The sequence below is a fragment of the Papilio machaon genome, chromosome 9 (genome assembly GCF_912999745.1).
Source record: "Papilio machaon chromosome 9, ilPapMach1.1, whole genome shotgun sequence".
Classification (NCBI taxonomy): Eukaryota; Metazoa; Arthropoda; class Insecta; order Lepidoptera; family Papilionidae; genus Papilio; species Papilio machaon.
This window is the reverse complement of record NC_059994.1, coordinates 7,816,695-7,833,046: the sequence shown is the minus strand read 5'-3', so window position 1 is coordinate 7,833,046 and position 16,352 is coordinate 7,816,695. Positions and strand designations below refer to the sequence as shown.

At 35.1% G+C, this 16,352-nt stretch overlaps 1 protein-coding gene across 1 annotated transcript; it reads right to left on the bottom strand.

Moving 5' to 3' along the window:
* Positions 1–8,901: 8,901 nt before the first annotated feature.
* LOC106711814 lies at positions 8,902–13,255 on the bottom strand. Its single transcript, XM_014504221.2, has 9 exons — positions 13,121–13,255; positions 11,677–12,973; positions 11,397–11,589; positions 11,023–11,145; positions 10,819–10,915; positions 10,328–10,426; positions 9,887–10,035; positions 9,525–9,698; positions 8,902–9,100 (listed from the first exon to the last, which is right to left on the bottom strand). The coding sequence occupies exons 1-9, from the start codon at positions 13,121–13,123 to the stop codon at positions 8,956–8,958; spliced, it is 2,280 nt and encodes a 759-aa protein (XP_014359707.2). The 5' UTR covers positions 13,124–13,255; the 3' UTR covers positions 8,902–8,955.
* Between the last annotated feature and the right edge of the window lie 3,097 nt (positions 13,256–16,352).

The following is a 16,352-nucleotide window of genomic DNA, read 5'->3' as shown; positions in this document are numbered from 1 at the left end:
TATTTAAAGAAATAAAACTTCATTATTTAAAAATTGAGTACGGATCTCCAAAGTCGTATCGTGTCTAATAAAATTTATCTGGATGAGTAAAAAATATAGTAATCGAGTGTAAAATTTGTAAATTTCAAAGAACGCGTTAAGCGCGTGTACTAAGATAAGATAAACTTATTTCTTTTAATTAAAAAATACCAAATCAAAGTTTTCAATCCGATACAATGAAATTGAAATTACAATAAGTATTTATTCGAGATTGAGGTAAGTAACTGATGAGAGACTATGTATGCAAATTTTTTTTTTTTTTTTTAAGGAATAAACTAGCGCTTGTCCACAATACCACCTGATGTTAAGTGGCGAAAGATTAAGGCCCCGTTCGATTGCTCGAAATTTATAATCAAGGAATATTTTTATTAAAATTACTTTATGTACTTCTCTACATTAACTATGACTAAGGTTTCACGTTTAACAGTTTTGACAATGGTATACTCAACGCAGCAACACCAACAAATATCTTTAGCACGATTGGGCCTCGCCCGGTGAAATACTACGACCACACTGAAAGACTGGTGTCAAGTGGAAGTAATTCCGTGTACAGTCTGATGAGTGTGCATTCCGGAGGCCATATTTTTGTCCTCGTTTACTTTCCTTCCTTTTCTTGGCAAGGATGAGAAAGGTAAGTGGCTTTGATAGAGGAGGGGAAGCATAGGAAGGAGAAATATTATCTTTCTGTTCGTCTTTCTCCCTCACCTACGTCGATAAGAGGTAGACGACGCATCTGCAATGTCTACGGAATTTAGTTGGTATTAAAAAAGTATTAAATGGTATTAAAAAGTTCGAGAAATTTCCTTAAAAAAACATACAAAACTTATAGTATCAAATGTACTTAAGTCCATTAGGAAATTTTCTTATTATTGCGATCAAAAAGAGATGAATAATATAAGAATGAAGATCATAATACATGATTAGGTTAACTTAATTAATATATATTTCACTGCTAACTGATAAAATTATAAGAAAAAGGCCTCGCTTTCCTTACATTACCATAGTATATGTTTGACGAATAATCATACTAATATTATAAATACGAATGTTTAGATAGATGGATGTTTTTTTGTAGATATCTTCGAAACGGCTCCACAGATCTTGACCAAATTTGGAAGAACACATAGGCTACTTATTACGACTAATTTTAATACCGCGCGGACGGACATGCGGGCGACAGCTAGTTTTAAATAAAAGTCTCATCGGTCATAAAACTTGTTTAAAATTAATAGATATGTTTACCATTTATGTCAAATAGTAAATGAGAGGAAAACTAAACTAGAATCATGGAAAAACCTTATTTCATCATTCATACGCACAATGGGGCTTTTGCGCCGAATTTCGTCTAAAAATAAAATTAATCGACGCGATATATTATCGTAGTTCAGTAACTGTTGCATCATCCGAGTCAAACCTTCTTATCGTCGTATACGTAACTTAATTGGTACACTTGTGGTTAAGTTACCCCTCGTGATAAACGCGTGAATTGAGCCTTCAACCGTTAGTTTCATTTGCCGAAACGCTTGTAAAAAACTTGTAGTCATCCCTTCTATATAATCTTTAATTTTTTTATATCAAAAGGTGGCAAACGAGCAAACGGTCACCTGGATTCGCCGAAATACCGAGACGACCGTTGCCCGTAGACATCAGCAAATGCAGATGCGTTGCCTACCTTTAATTAACGAAGAAGGGGACGCACAGAAAGAGGATATTTCCCCTACCTATGCCTCCTCTCTTGCGCCTAACCCACTTCCCCTTCCCGTCCTTTCCTAATAAGAAAAGGGTGTTAAGGGGTAGAGAAATAAAATTAAACCACACTCATCATACGAAACGCGGAACTGCTTACACTTCACCTCGTGTTCTGTGTGGTCGTGGTATTTCAGCGGGGGAGTCGACTAATTCATGCAACAGATGTTGTTGCTGACGTCTACCACTTATAAAAACAGAATAAATACGTTTTACTGCCCTTTACTTGCCTTCAAAAAAAAACAAAAAAGGCCACCAGTATGGTGCCTATATTTCCACTGGAGAAACATTAACATACACAACCATTTCTATGTTATTCGTAAAAAAAATTTAAGTATTCGCCAAAGACAGGAATGAAACGTTTAAAAAGTAACGAAGTAAACGTTTAAAAATCTTTCTTTGCGACCTTCAGATGTTTTTCAATAATTCGATGTTTTAAATAAAAAATATATAACGTATTTAACACCTAGAACTTTATGGAATAAATTAGATGACATGAAATTTTCTTGATAAATCTGAATGTAATAACACAAACAGTTCGCGCCATTTCTTTTATCAATACAGATAATAAAACTTTTATAAAATAAATACATAATTATAACATTGTATATTATCATTTTAATGAATGAAAAAACTGTTGACCTCAATACTTTCTCTATATCAATAACGACTAATATAGAATTTAAAAAAAATGACGGTACGACCGATTTGATTGCGTCAGTAACTTTGACTTTTGTACCATAGACACGTGCCCTCATTAGTCCAAAAAGCTTACAAATTTTAATTGCCTTAATCTTTGATAGTGTATCTATTTTTTAAATGTAAACAAATTAAATTTATTTTTATATTATCTTGTTGTATTGAAGCATAATTTTCCAAGTTTTATATAATTTTTTTTAAATTATTTCTTACATGATTTTTTGTACTTTTTAAAATTTCCTCAATAAGAATAGAAACTAAGCCGAATTTCAAAGACGCTTTAATAATGCTATAAATTAACTAATTAATTCCATTCCCCGGGAGGTTAGTTAACCCAGTTAGATAAACACGGCACTGGCTCTGTCTGTATTATTACTTCTAATGTAATCAAGGCGCTCAAATCTCATTGACCTAATTGATTGAGTTATGAGGTGAGATAGGCAATCGATAGGAGGCCACGGATTCGATGCCAACAGACAGCCGGATGTTTAGACCGACAAACTTATCAAATTATCTGACTCAGTGAGCACAAGTTAAACTATACTCAAATTAGGATATTTGGGCTGTTGAAAAGGCGCTCCTGTTGCCGTTAATTTTGTCAAAAAATATGTATGTATGTATATTTCCTTTGCCTCAGTAGGCGATAACAACATTTTTCATCGTGCCAGATATCTGTGTCGCACTATAAGGAGAAATGTCACGTTGTAAGTCATTTTTACCGCGCTTTATTGCGCGTCAATATTATCAGTAGAGTAAAAATGTAAACTGATAAACTAAAAATATGTTAAAGTTGAAAAAACTGGATAAAACCGGTTAGGGCCTGTGTTTCGATCACCGATTCGTGAAATGTACGACTTTAAAGTATATTTAAAATTAAGGTTGATTTTGTTGACCTTTGTATTGTTACCATGATTTTTTTTATGACAAAGGTTAAATTAGATAGATCTATCCGACAATTATCCAGTACAGAAATCCATCACATTCGATAGGATAATGTAATAGAACATTAATTTATATTCGTGACAAGCTTATTCAATTTCTATTCTTTTAGTGTGAATTTGAAATGAAAAAAAAACCTAACTTTTTAAAGGGTAAATAACCTTTAAAAGTGGAACAGTGATGAAATCTTATCAGAGATTACGTACAAGCTATCGAGCGACATGTGAAATAGAAGTCTAGATTGAGGCAGGTCATAATGTTCTACCGAAACATATAGACTGACGCTAATTAGATAATTATGACTAAGCAATTAGAAAATATAATTTTTTAACGTAAATAAAATATCCCCTGAGGCACGTGCGTTTACTTAGATAAATTTACTACAATGGACGATGTGACATTGACTCGCAGTCATCGAACCTGTGGCCGTATCTCAATTGGGCGGGTTATCATGCACGCGCCAGATAACCCCCCGTTCTTATATATAAGAGGTGCTTAACGCGATCATCAGTACACTACCAAGCGGCAAACGATAAACAACTGACCTTTACTAATTCTAACTACGGACCTTACTATTATTAGTCGAGAATCTTACAGCTACTAAAACTTTTAGTAAAGATTCAAGTCTAGAAGCTAATACTTCTAGCATCTCCTGAAGAAAGACATTAGTCATCCACTAGCCGCCGTACTGCACTTATTGTGAAGACGTAAACGAGAACAGCAAGATGCGTCTACTTCACATCATTATTGTTCTACTGGCTGCTCTGACTCTGGGCCATCAATGCGCGGCGCGACCCAGCCACCGTCGTAATCACGTCCAGAAGCGATCCTGGTGCCTGCTCAAGCTGTGCAGTTACCAGCCTACACCACACCGCGTGCAGAAGTTACGATAGTCAGCGATAAAATGGAAATTTGGATTAAATATCAAAGATGTTTCCAGAGTCTGATGACTTATTCCTGGCCTACATTAGGCCACCGCCTAACAGAAGTATCTGTACTTAATTTTTAACAAGTATTGTTTTGTATGAATTTCTAAATTGTTAGTTCATAGTTGTATGTTCCTTTTATGTTTAAATTTGGATTTAATTAGAGGTAAATATTTAGGTTTCGTAATAGTATTTTCGGATATCTTACACAATGTAAAGATAATTATTTATTGTTTAATTTCTGATAAGAAATAAAATATCATTTCGTTAAAATGTAATAACTATCTTGATTATTATTTTTTTAATTTCGTAAATTTTTAGGTTACTTAAGGTTACTGCGTCATGTAATAATTTAATTAAATGATTCCTTTTTAATAATAAACATATTTTAAAATACTATGTATTTTATTCAAACATCCACCTACTAAAGGAAAGTAAGCTACGAGCTTTAGCTACGGAGCTACGAGATACTTTTAAAAAAGGAACAATTCGATAGAAAGAGACTATAGAATAACCACTGTAGTAAACATGAGACCCTCGAGATGAGAAAATTATTTTTAATATCGCACTATAATTTTTTAAATCTCGAACAAGTTCACGATTCGAATGGGCTCAATTACTAATACAGCCTCGATACTTCGAGATGAAAACCTCAATTTTCCTGAGGAACTGTCTTACTCTGCCAAAAAACCATGATATGTTATGCACGGGTGATTAAGCTTCCTAAATTAGGCCATTCAAATCCACGGTAATGTGAATTGTAAACCTATAGCTTCTAGAACATTTGACATCAACCTGCCCTTGTGTCTGCGGAGGGTCGGCAAAGTATGTACCACTCTCCTGATCTCTATTAGCCGTTACAACTGAATTTACTCCCCTCTTACTCCGCGTACACCGTACACACAACGTTGAATCGCCGACGCGAATCGTCTATTCCGTCTATAGTGGCATAACGACTACATGTCAACTGTTTAGATTTGCTTCGCCATCTTGAAAATTGCAGCGATTTTTCTTACAGCGATCTTGACAGATTGCGAGCGTTTAGTTGTTTAGAGCGTTTTGTCAGATAAAACCGATGGGTCCTATAAGGGCCAAAGTAACAAATTATAGATTTCTACTTTTTTGTGTTAAAAGCTGCCTCTTAGTTTAATTAACAACATACAATAAACAAAATACTTAATGCCTATGCTGCCTATTTGCCTATATGGTTGAAACTTTGAGAGCCTCTCCTGAAAAATAATCATTTTGAACATTGACCCTTATTCGTAGGAGCCATCGAAATGTCGAGCGTCGGTGGCTCAGGAGTTAAGCACTTGACTTGCAATCTGCAGGTCCTGGGTTCGAATCCCGCCATGTACCAATGTGTTTTTCGATTTACATATGTACATCCGAAGTTCTTACGATGAAGGAAAACATCGTGATGCAACCTGCATATATCTGAGAAGAAATTCAATGATATGTGTGAAGTCAACCAACCCGCACTTGGCCAGCGTGGTTGACTATGGCCTAGTCGCCCCTAACTTGGGGTAGGCTCCGAGCCCCTCAGTGGGGACGTATAGTGAGCTGATGATGATGATGATCGAAATGTTGGTGCGTTGTGTACGGACCTCTACGACATTGTATTTAGTAAGTCGTTTAGCAAGTATAATGGTTATTTTTGGAAAATTTACGCCTTGCCCTATGTACGAAGGCCCTTATGATACCGAGAACCTGATAGCTGTTAAAATCAATTCAAAATCCCTTCGCTTTATCAATAATTTCCTCATTTGATGATGCACAAGTGAATAGTTTGACGACACACGCAATCTGTGATATGACACAATATTCTGAACCCGGCCTTATGTACAACTTTATTGTAAACAAACACTTTTCCAATAAGCGCTAAAGAACTTGTAAAACACAATGAAATTACGACCTTATCCACACAAGATAGAGTTTAAATGAAAACAATATTATTACAAATGTCACGCGAAAACTCTCGCTGCATTGTATCAATATATTTATTATTTATTATCGTACGATTTTAATTATTTTCTATACTTATATCAACACAAGGGATACTGAACTTTATGCTAAGGAAGTAAAGATAATAATTACTTGTCATTAGATGGAGCGGCTCATCTTTTCTTATCAACGTGTGTGGGAGTCAACGGAGTCAGATGCGAAGGAAAATTGCTTTCATACAAGGACGCACGGGTACATTATGAAGTTAGAATATACATATTATTATAAATTTAAAAGTTATACGATTAAAAATTTAAAACTAACCTAACTCAAGATAAAAAATTTACACCTAAAGAAGCAAGCGGCATAATCATTTAAATAATTTCACAGCTAAAAGCCGAGAACAAACAAAGCAAACGAACGCGTACCGCTCCGATCATTTGTAAATAAATTATATAAAACTGTTTCTTTTCCCCATTCATTTAAATAGTAATAAATTAAATGTTACTAAGTGTACAGTATACGTGTATTTAATTAGATAACTTCTAATTATTAACATGTAATTATTAATAATTGTTATTCAATATTTATTAATAAAGCATTAATACTGATGTTAAGGTAATTCTACGACGGCAAGCTTTCTTCACGTTTCGTTCCGTGTGAAATTTTTCCTTCATTTATTTTCTTCCACAGACTATTAATAGGGTAAAATCAGCCAGTACTTTAGTTTTTTTTTTTTAAATTAAACGTTCGTGTGTAGCGAATCCTATTAGGCTTGTTACAAACTAGATTGCTGGCAACTTAATTTATTTCAATTTAATATTAATTAACTAATATAAGGCACGTTTCGATCAAGAATCTAAGTCACTAAGCGAGAGGTCAAGTGCGTCTACTTATCACAATATAAATATAAAGATCAAATGTAATTCTAAGTGCAGGCGCACTGCCCGGTACACTTGCACCAGAGTGTACGCGTCACCTGACTCTTACGTATAGTCATTTCAGCAGCACAGATTTTGCTAATAGTATATATTTGCTTAATCTGTGCGTAATATCGTTATATAAAGCACAGAGCACTTTACAAGTACAAAACGGTTTTATGCACAGGATATCTAGGTGAAATGTAACCTGAGAACCAATGGCCACAGGCCAGCCACGCCCATTATAGCAGCCGCGCCTGTGGAAATAGGCACTTAAAGCAAGTAGTAAGTAGCCTATGTATTCTTCCATACTATATTCTTCATCTGTGGCAAATTTCATCGAAAACCGTTAAGCCGTTTTGAATATAGTAACAAACATCCATCCATTCAAACGCATTTAAACTATTAGTATGAATTATTTTTTGTTTTAAGAGTTTGGTAATGTAAACTATGATATTATTATTAAAATAAATGATCGTTTGACTAATAGACGTTTACAAACAACATATATAATATACTAGCTTTTACCCGCGATTCCGTCCGCGCGGAACAAAAAATAGAAAACGGGGTAAAAATTATCCTATGTCCGTTTCCTGGTTCTAAGCTACCTGCCCACCAATTTTCAGTCAAATCGATTCAGCCGTTCTTGAGTTATAAATAGTGTAACTAACACGACTTTCTTTTATATATAATATACTAGCTGTCGCCCGCGACTCCGTCCGCGCGCAGTTAAAAAAAACTTAATTGGGGTATGAAAAGTAGATAAAAATAAATGTAGCTTATATGACACGTTCGTAGATTTACCATAGCAGCGCCATCTATTGATTACTTACTCAACCCAGTCGAAAGGTATCGACATCTGTTAGAATCATTTGGAATTAACAGATAATTGTGACTGTCAAATAATAACAGACAAATAATTAGCAATAAATTAAAATTGCGACTATAATTTGAGATTTAAACTATCCTATCTCTCAAGTTGGATCGAACTGCACATGGTGTGCGAATTTTATTATAATCGGTTAAGTGGTTTAGGAGTCCATTGAGGACAAACATTGTGACACGAGATTTATATATTTTAAGATATATATATATATATATATATATATATATATATAAATTAAATATATATATATATATATATATATATTTATTGCTATACCAAAATTAAATATATATATATATATATATATATATATATATATATATATATATATATATATATATATATATATATATATATTTAATTTTGGTATAGCAATAAAAAACAAAATTAAACAAATATGAATCGGCAAAACAAAGAGTAGTTGCAATACGCCGCGATGCACTTTATCAGCGAACAGTTATATCAAAACAATCAGGTCAGTTGGGTTATAATTTTTATTGTCTATATCATTTATAGTATATATTTATCATATAATCAAAACAACCAGAAACACTAAAACAAATGTAACGATCATTTATAATGCTAGAACATAAACATCTCAAATACCAAATTACAATTTAGTTTTACATTACATAGTTGTTGTTAATTTAAAATTTACACATCTTAAGTTGTCTCTATTCAATAAAATATTAATATATGTCATAATTTCACAATGCAGCAACATAAAAATAATGTTGTATTCGTCTACATATTACATTATTGCCATCCATCTTAATCTCTTTGAAGAAAACAGGGTTGGCAACATTTAAATAACAAACGACAACTGAACTTCTTTACCATCAATGGCTGTTTTAGATCACCTATCTTTAGAGCCAGTCGTAAGTAATTTGTCGTACTTCTTCATTTGTTTAGAGGCAAGTTCCACATCCACGTCAGTGAGGTAATAAGCCTCGAAGTTGGATAACGGTCGCAGCATTGAGTAGAGACGTTCCGCGTATTTCCTAAACACATTTAAATTTGTGTAATCACTAATAACTGTTATTACTACTTTATGGCGATTTAAAACTTAATGTCAATCTATTCTTTATAAGTCTGTTGCTGTTTGAAGGTATGGTAGCTGACAATCTGATTTCTGCTGATATAGTCTTAATCACTACAAAGATTTTTCCTTTTGTCGCTCTTATCTAGTCTCACAGAACAGCTATAACTATTTTTGTAAAAATATAATAACGGTAATCCGACTTGAAGCACCAAAACATGTGAGCAAACTATTAAATACTATATGCTTTGTATATAACTAATCTTAATGTTGAGGTTATTGTAATTGTAATTACATTAAATTCAAATAGGATAATAGATGATCCGGCTCGGAGGACCAACGTGAAGACCCTCGATTCCTATTATGCATTTAACATTTGCCGTTACCTGGCATCAGTAGCTTTATCCTGGAGCAGCTCAGCGAGTGCCCTGAGCGCAGAGCGACGTGCAGCGGCGGCGGAGGCGGGCCGGCCGCGCAGCAATCCGCGCCCACCTCCTGACACTGCGCAGCACACAACCAGCAATCGCGCCGCCGCACAACGCACCAGAGGGCTCTTGTGTCTACAAGGATGTCAGAACATCAAGAATAAGTACTTTATCGAACTTATAAAATCAGGAGTACCTAAATAGGCTCTTGATGCTGTTTTATCAGTGGGTAAAGTTCTTCGCAAAAATACATTGGTATCAGTTCGAGTGTTTGTGGTACCCATTACAGATGATCAAATATAAGTTGCTTGAAATTCCTTTACCCAACGCCATGTACACATAGAGCAGTGACGGTCTGCGTAAAGTCAACCGCACACACGATCTCATCAAGTGCCATGTTGGCCGCGCGTCGCACTGGCCGGCTGAAACAGCCGGTTTTCACCAGCAGCGCCGTTACTGCCTCGTAGTAGTCCTGAATACCAATGAACCAGCTTTAGAAAAAATTGAAAGCAATTTGATTTGCAATCCCTTTCTAGTCTGCGTGATCCTGATTTCTCTACACGAACTCTCTTATTGTTTTTCTAAACAACTAATTTGTACTATACCAGCTTACTTTACAACGGATCAGTTTCAAATTTCGAACGTGACGTTATTTTTTTTTCTATTTACTCTTTGACTCGCCTCATTTATGCATCCTTTATGTATAAACCTCTTTATTCTTAGTTTAATTACTTTCCTACATCTATGAATGCATGAAATGTTACCGGTTTCCTAGTATAGTTTGTGTTCTTAAGAATGCACGCTAGAGTGAGGCAGGCGGTGCGCGCCACCTGCGACCGCGGCGAGTCCACGTGCACCGTCACCTGGATTGTTTAAAAAAAGAAAAACGACATATGTCAAATATGTTGTCTATAAATCTATGATCATTCAATCTTTTAATTAATGTAGAATACCTAGGAAATATATTATTTAACCTATAGAACCTATATATCTAATCCGAAGCTTAAAAGTGACCTAAAATTTAAATTGTAAACTTTAATTTCCTCAGTGTTAACTTATAAAATCATTACAATACAAAATGACATTTCGTAAATCGATTTTTGATTTGACGTCAAACTCGGATGAAAAACTCCATCTATAGATTACATATTTATGAACCTGGGCAATGATAATTTTTTTGCGTAAAAGCAGGAATTTTTTAAATTACTTGTCATTTTTTTTACTATAAAAAGGTAAAATAGATATACTTATGCACCTGTCTTATGAAATCGGCAATCCGAAGTTCAGTGATGACATTCCAGAATTTCTCCATCGCTTTAGGTATTTCTTCCAAAGTGTCTACAACTTCACACCTAAAAATTTGCAATCTTTCTAAGGCTCAAAATTAAATAAATTAAATACTACAAGTGGTGAAAAAAAGATTAATCTTTCGTAAAAATTATTAATGTCATAAAATTACCACGAAGATGACTTTAGCTTCCTCATCAGTTCAGAACACAAGAGTTCGCAGCCTTTAAAAGACGTATCATTCAACTTGCCACATTCCGGTATGGAAGTCGACAGAGAGCTTTCACTGATTTTCCTGTATAAAAAGCTTATCTCATTACTTGAGATTTATGATTCATTAAACATATCTATCTAGTAAAGTAGGAGCTGTTCGAAACGGAAGAAAGGAAATTTTGAAGACGTGAGGAATGGATTTCTAAGTTTTGTCTATGAAACAAAATCGTTTTCTTTTAGCATTTCAGACGATTACTAATACATTGTTTTGTATATATGCTCTGGTCTAAATTTATCTGTACATTCTGGTTCACTACAATTATTACAACTTACATTCTCCTGTCAATCATTTTTAGTTCTCTAATCTTATCCTGGATACTGATGGAGTCGCAAGTGGATTCTGGTTTGGACACGCTTATCCTCGAAGAACAGGATGAGTAGGAGCCATTGTTGTTGTATATGCTAAAGATACCAGGTTCCGCATTTATTGGCGGTAATTGTATCGCTTGGTTAGGTAGACGTGGTTCTGGAAATCATTTCTTTTATGATTTTATGTATTTATTTATTTACTACTGTCTGAAGATCGCGCTTATGAGGTAACTGAAGCACTTACGAGTTTCATTTGCAATAGAACTTTCTCCAGCTGCCAAATTATTGGACTTACATTCCGAATTTACAGTACTATAATCAGATTTCATATTTTTCTTCCTTCCATGATGAGCAGATAGTAAAAAGCATAGATTAGTAGCTTTATTGTTTTCAATAGGTGGCAATTTAAATGGCTCCTTTGTGTCTAAGGATCCATCTGCTTCTGACGTTGAATAGTCATGTTCTTTACTTTGCGTGTAATATTCTACGTTGTTATGCTTTTTCTTGTTGTCAACTACAACGTCCAAGCAAGGAGTCATGTCTATAATGCTTTCTCTATTCGCCGTAGATTCTTCTGTGAGTGGCGTTAGTACTCTGGCCCAAGGATTTAGTGATTGTGTTTCTACATTATGTTTATCAGAAAATACATCAAAACGCTTAGATACGTTGATATATAAATCTTCAATTTCCTTACTAATTGATTTTGGTGTATAACATTCATCGTTGTCCTTACAACTGAAACTGTTTTCTTTTATTCTGTTATCATCGTACTCCATTAGTGAATCGTCGTCAATATCAGAACTAGTGGATATTGATTTATCGACATCATCAATACATTTATAAGAATTGTCCAGTTCGTTTATAATTGTAATATTTTCTGTATCATTTTTAATTTCAATGTTGTCACTTTCAAATTTCTCTATATCTGATTGTGGTTCGAGACATTTTGATGATTTATCCTCAAAGCTGTTACTTAAAACTGGCCAAATATCATTGCTGTTATTAATATCGCACTGAACGTCTTTAAACTCGTACATGTTCGAATTGTGGATCTTGTATTCTATTCTCTTATTCTCAGTAACAGAAATGTAGGACGTTTGAGTCTGAAGTGTGTTAAAATCTACTGACTTTACAATAAGACCTTCGGACTCGGCAAGTTCAATGATAGTTTTGCTGGTCTGTGTGAATGTTTCTTGTCCGACCACTGTACATATTTGAGAAGTCATTGATACTTTATTACTAAACTTTTGATGTGCTTTGACTAATTCATTGTCGACTATTTTTATAATTTCCATATTGTCATCTATACTGTTATTTTCTTCGGGCAAATTATGTTTGCTCTGTTCTGAATGATATTGACAAGATGCTTCACTGTCCTCGCTATCATCCCAGTCTATGACATAGGTTTCTTTGCCAGATGAATTGTTTTTATCTGAGCTGTAATCCGTGAAATCCGTTGAATACACATTGGAAGTGGTTACACTTTTTTTTGATTCCGTACTCTGTAGTTCTTCAGCGTTCACTTCTTTTTCATCAAGCTCCTAAAACGTTAGTTAATTAATTATACATTTAAATATTTATATTCTCAGATTCAAATTATATTAGTTATCCTAAAAAATAATTTAGTGTGAATGTGAATAAAGATAGTGAATTATTGATGATTGTGAGTCAAGGTAGATGTTACAAACCATTTTATGACCTGTTTATGATTGAGGTGTAACCACTACCGTGTATTCTTCGTGCTTACAAATATTTTAGTGTATTTCTGACAGTTTCTGACATTTTACTGTCACTAAATCATTTATGTCACGCTTTTTTCTTCGTATTAAATGGCTAATTCTTAAGGTGCGTACAGATTAGGCGTAGCCGGTTACACGTACACTGGAATGCACTGTCCGTGCTTGTTGCTACCAGTATACCCTTGGGAACGCGTGCCGCGCGAGCTGCCGTCAAGTTTGTTTTTAGTTGCGCGTCAAAGGGGATACGCGAACCTGGGTACGGTCTATTTGGACGGCAATATATAGGAACACGTGTTCTGGCGAGGCTCTCGTAGGTCTATAGACCGATAGACCACGAGTTGAGGCTCGCGACGATCTGTACTAGAGCTGTACGCATATGTACGCGTGGCCAGCTAGTTCCGACTACCCGTAAAACTAGAACGTGCAGTCCTTGTCCAACCTTGGCGTTCGACTTTTTCTATTATAAATTGGAATCTATTTAGATTGGTATTATTTCGTTTTTAGTTTAAAAAGCAGAAAACGTAAAAAAAAAACAAAAAAATTAATTCAATGTATGGGTATTCAATTTAACTAATATCAAAACAATGATTAAATTCACAAAAAAAACTAAGGAATAAAAATTCATCTTGTACTATATTATAATACAATTTCATAAATTGATTAAGATCTGAAAAATAATTGTATTATTTGTTTATTTATTATATAAAATATACAATTAACCATAAATTCATTTCATAGACGTTGAAGATGCGTTAGCAAAATTTTGTTGTTCTTCAACTCGTCCTAGGAGGTTAATTTCACTGTCAACTAGACTAGTTACAGACTGACGAGGTATATTGAATCTGCTGTGTACCCTGTGCAGCTGGCAAGATCTTACACTGACACTATCATCACTCTCCTCCCAATCTGTTTCGTAAGAATCCCTGCTCGAATTAACGTTCCTGTCAGAACAATCAGTAAAATCGCCGGAATACACGGATGTGGTTACACTTTTCTTTGAATCTGTATTCTTGATACTATTGCAACTTCCTTCCTCGTTGTCTGACTGAAAAATATATATTTTTTAAATAAACAGTCGCGTTGAATATATGGAAAGAAGATAAACGTAAAGCGCCTGCGGAAATTCTCACAGCAAAGTAAAGCTCCAAGAAACCCCTTGTAATAACTCCCTTATCAATTGCACCACTTTTTTTGACTTCCCATTTCTACACTTTAATGATATTACTCTACTTATTCTGCAACGGTTGGATAATTTGTTTAATATTATATTAAATAATATTACAGACTTGGTCCTGCGTCCTGTGACGCCATCGTCGACACCTTGCGGTGATCAGGTCATCAGAACTGCTCTGCAAATTATTAGTAGTGTTGATAAAAATGTTGAATTTAATTAAACTTTTTTATTTAATCAAGTGTAGCATACTTCGGAACTAGCGTTGCCAGGCGTCCGGATATAGCAGGACATAGTTAGGCTTTTTGATTGCGTGTCCGGACAAAATAAACGGTTGTCCGGCTTTTGTTACGATTTTTACATTTCGCAAACAAAAATGTACCTATTAATACTGAAGCAAAATCCTCAATAATGTAGAATGTAGGGTGTCTCGCCTTTCTATCGTTTTGCGACCTGGCAACCCTATTTCAGAACTTTATTTCTTAAGTGTTTAACTTTACTATTTATTACACTTGTTGAGCGTGTGGACTGTATGTTGGATGAATGAAAGACTGGTTTGCTGATGATGACTTGTAATATGAAAGTTGGTACAAAATATATGTCAAAGATGATAGATATGTCGACGCGCGGAGTGCTGAAGCGCAACTGAAGGGCACGATGCGAGGGCGCACGGGGCGGCGGGTGAGGTCTGACAGGGCCCCCCGCGCGACTCCTCCGCCGGCGGTGAAGTAGTACGGAACATACTGCCAGGGCCAGGCTGAAGATCTGGATCTGAAGATTGCAGGTGTTGATGTACGCTCCGCAAAGACTGTCCTTTTGCACCTTGATGTTAGTCCTTTGAACGATGTCATCTAGTCATGGGTGCAGACTGGCGGCTGGTTCCACTTGCATATCGTCAGGATGTCAAGAGCGGGCGTCCGTTGCTTTGATGTTGAAATGAATAAAATGAAAAATCAAGTCCAATAATGCTTCTTCAAGTGAGTTATCGTCCATCTAGGAAGTGATGGGTTTTATGAAAGGAGAGGTGAGAGGAGTACGTGGACAATGGAATTTAAAGCATATGTTGAGCGTGTGGACTGTATGTTGGATGAATGAAAGACTGGTTTGCTGATGATGACTTGTAATATGAAAGTTGGTACAAAATATATGTCAAAGATGATAGATATGTCGACGCGCGGAGTGCTGAAGCGCAACTGAAGGGCACGATGCGAGGGCGCACGGGGCGGCGGGTGAGGTCTGACAGGGCCCCCCGCGCGACTCCTCCGCCGGCGGTGAAGTAGTACGGAACAACACTTTATTTTAATTACAAAGTCCAAAATCCTAGTGATCTATTTACATAACGAAACTGAAGCATTACAATCAATATGTTACATAAATTTATAAACTAAAATACTTACCATGTTTTTATCAATACTTCATGTCGTAAAATGTAACCACGTCCGTGCATTCTCTATACATATGTTTTGCGGCTACAAAATACAAATATTTGACAACTCTGACAAGTACTGTCAAACTGTTAGTAGTTGATTTATTTTTCGATATTAAATGGTGTTTCATACTTAAATACTTTTTAGTTTATTTAAATTGATTTACTGATATTTTTACAAGCAAACCAACGATTCAAATTCCAAATAAGCTAGAAGCTTATGCAAAATGGTTCACAACAATAGTTAAAAGGCAAAATTCGAACCCACGATCGGAGATCAATAGTCCATAGTCTATCTAATTATTGGGCTATAAGCGCTTCGTCACTTTTTTGCCATGGTGACAAAAGGGTTAAAGTACACTAATTTTTTTTCAAATATATACAGAAATGATAAATAAAATGCAATGAATTACGTCCTTAGAATAATTTATTGCAGACACAAACTGTCCAGTTCAGTGACCCCGCCGAACTGTTTTGGTGTACGACCCACTCTACATAAAAAAAAAAACAATACCTAACCTCATATTTACAATGAACTACAACTTAAAGTAAAATAAATAACCAATTTCTTCTAATAACCGAGT

Excerpts from the sequence above, each read along its gene's own strand:
- LOC106711814 (XM_014504221.2), bottom strand. Across the intron at positions 10,916-11,022 it reads AAGCTAAAGTCATCTTCGTG|GTGTGAAGTTGTAGACACTT; the intron begins GTAATTTTATGA and ends GCAAATTTTTAG. Across the intron at positions 9,699-9,886 it reads CTATGTGTACATGGCGTTGG|ACACAAGAGCCCTCTGGTGC; the intron begins GTAAAGGAATTT and ends ACATCCTTGTAG.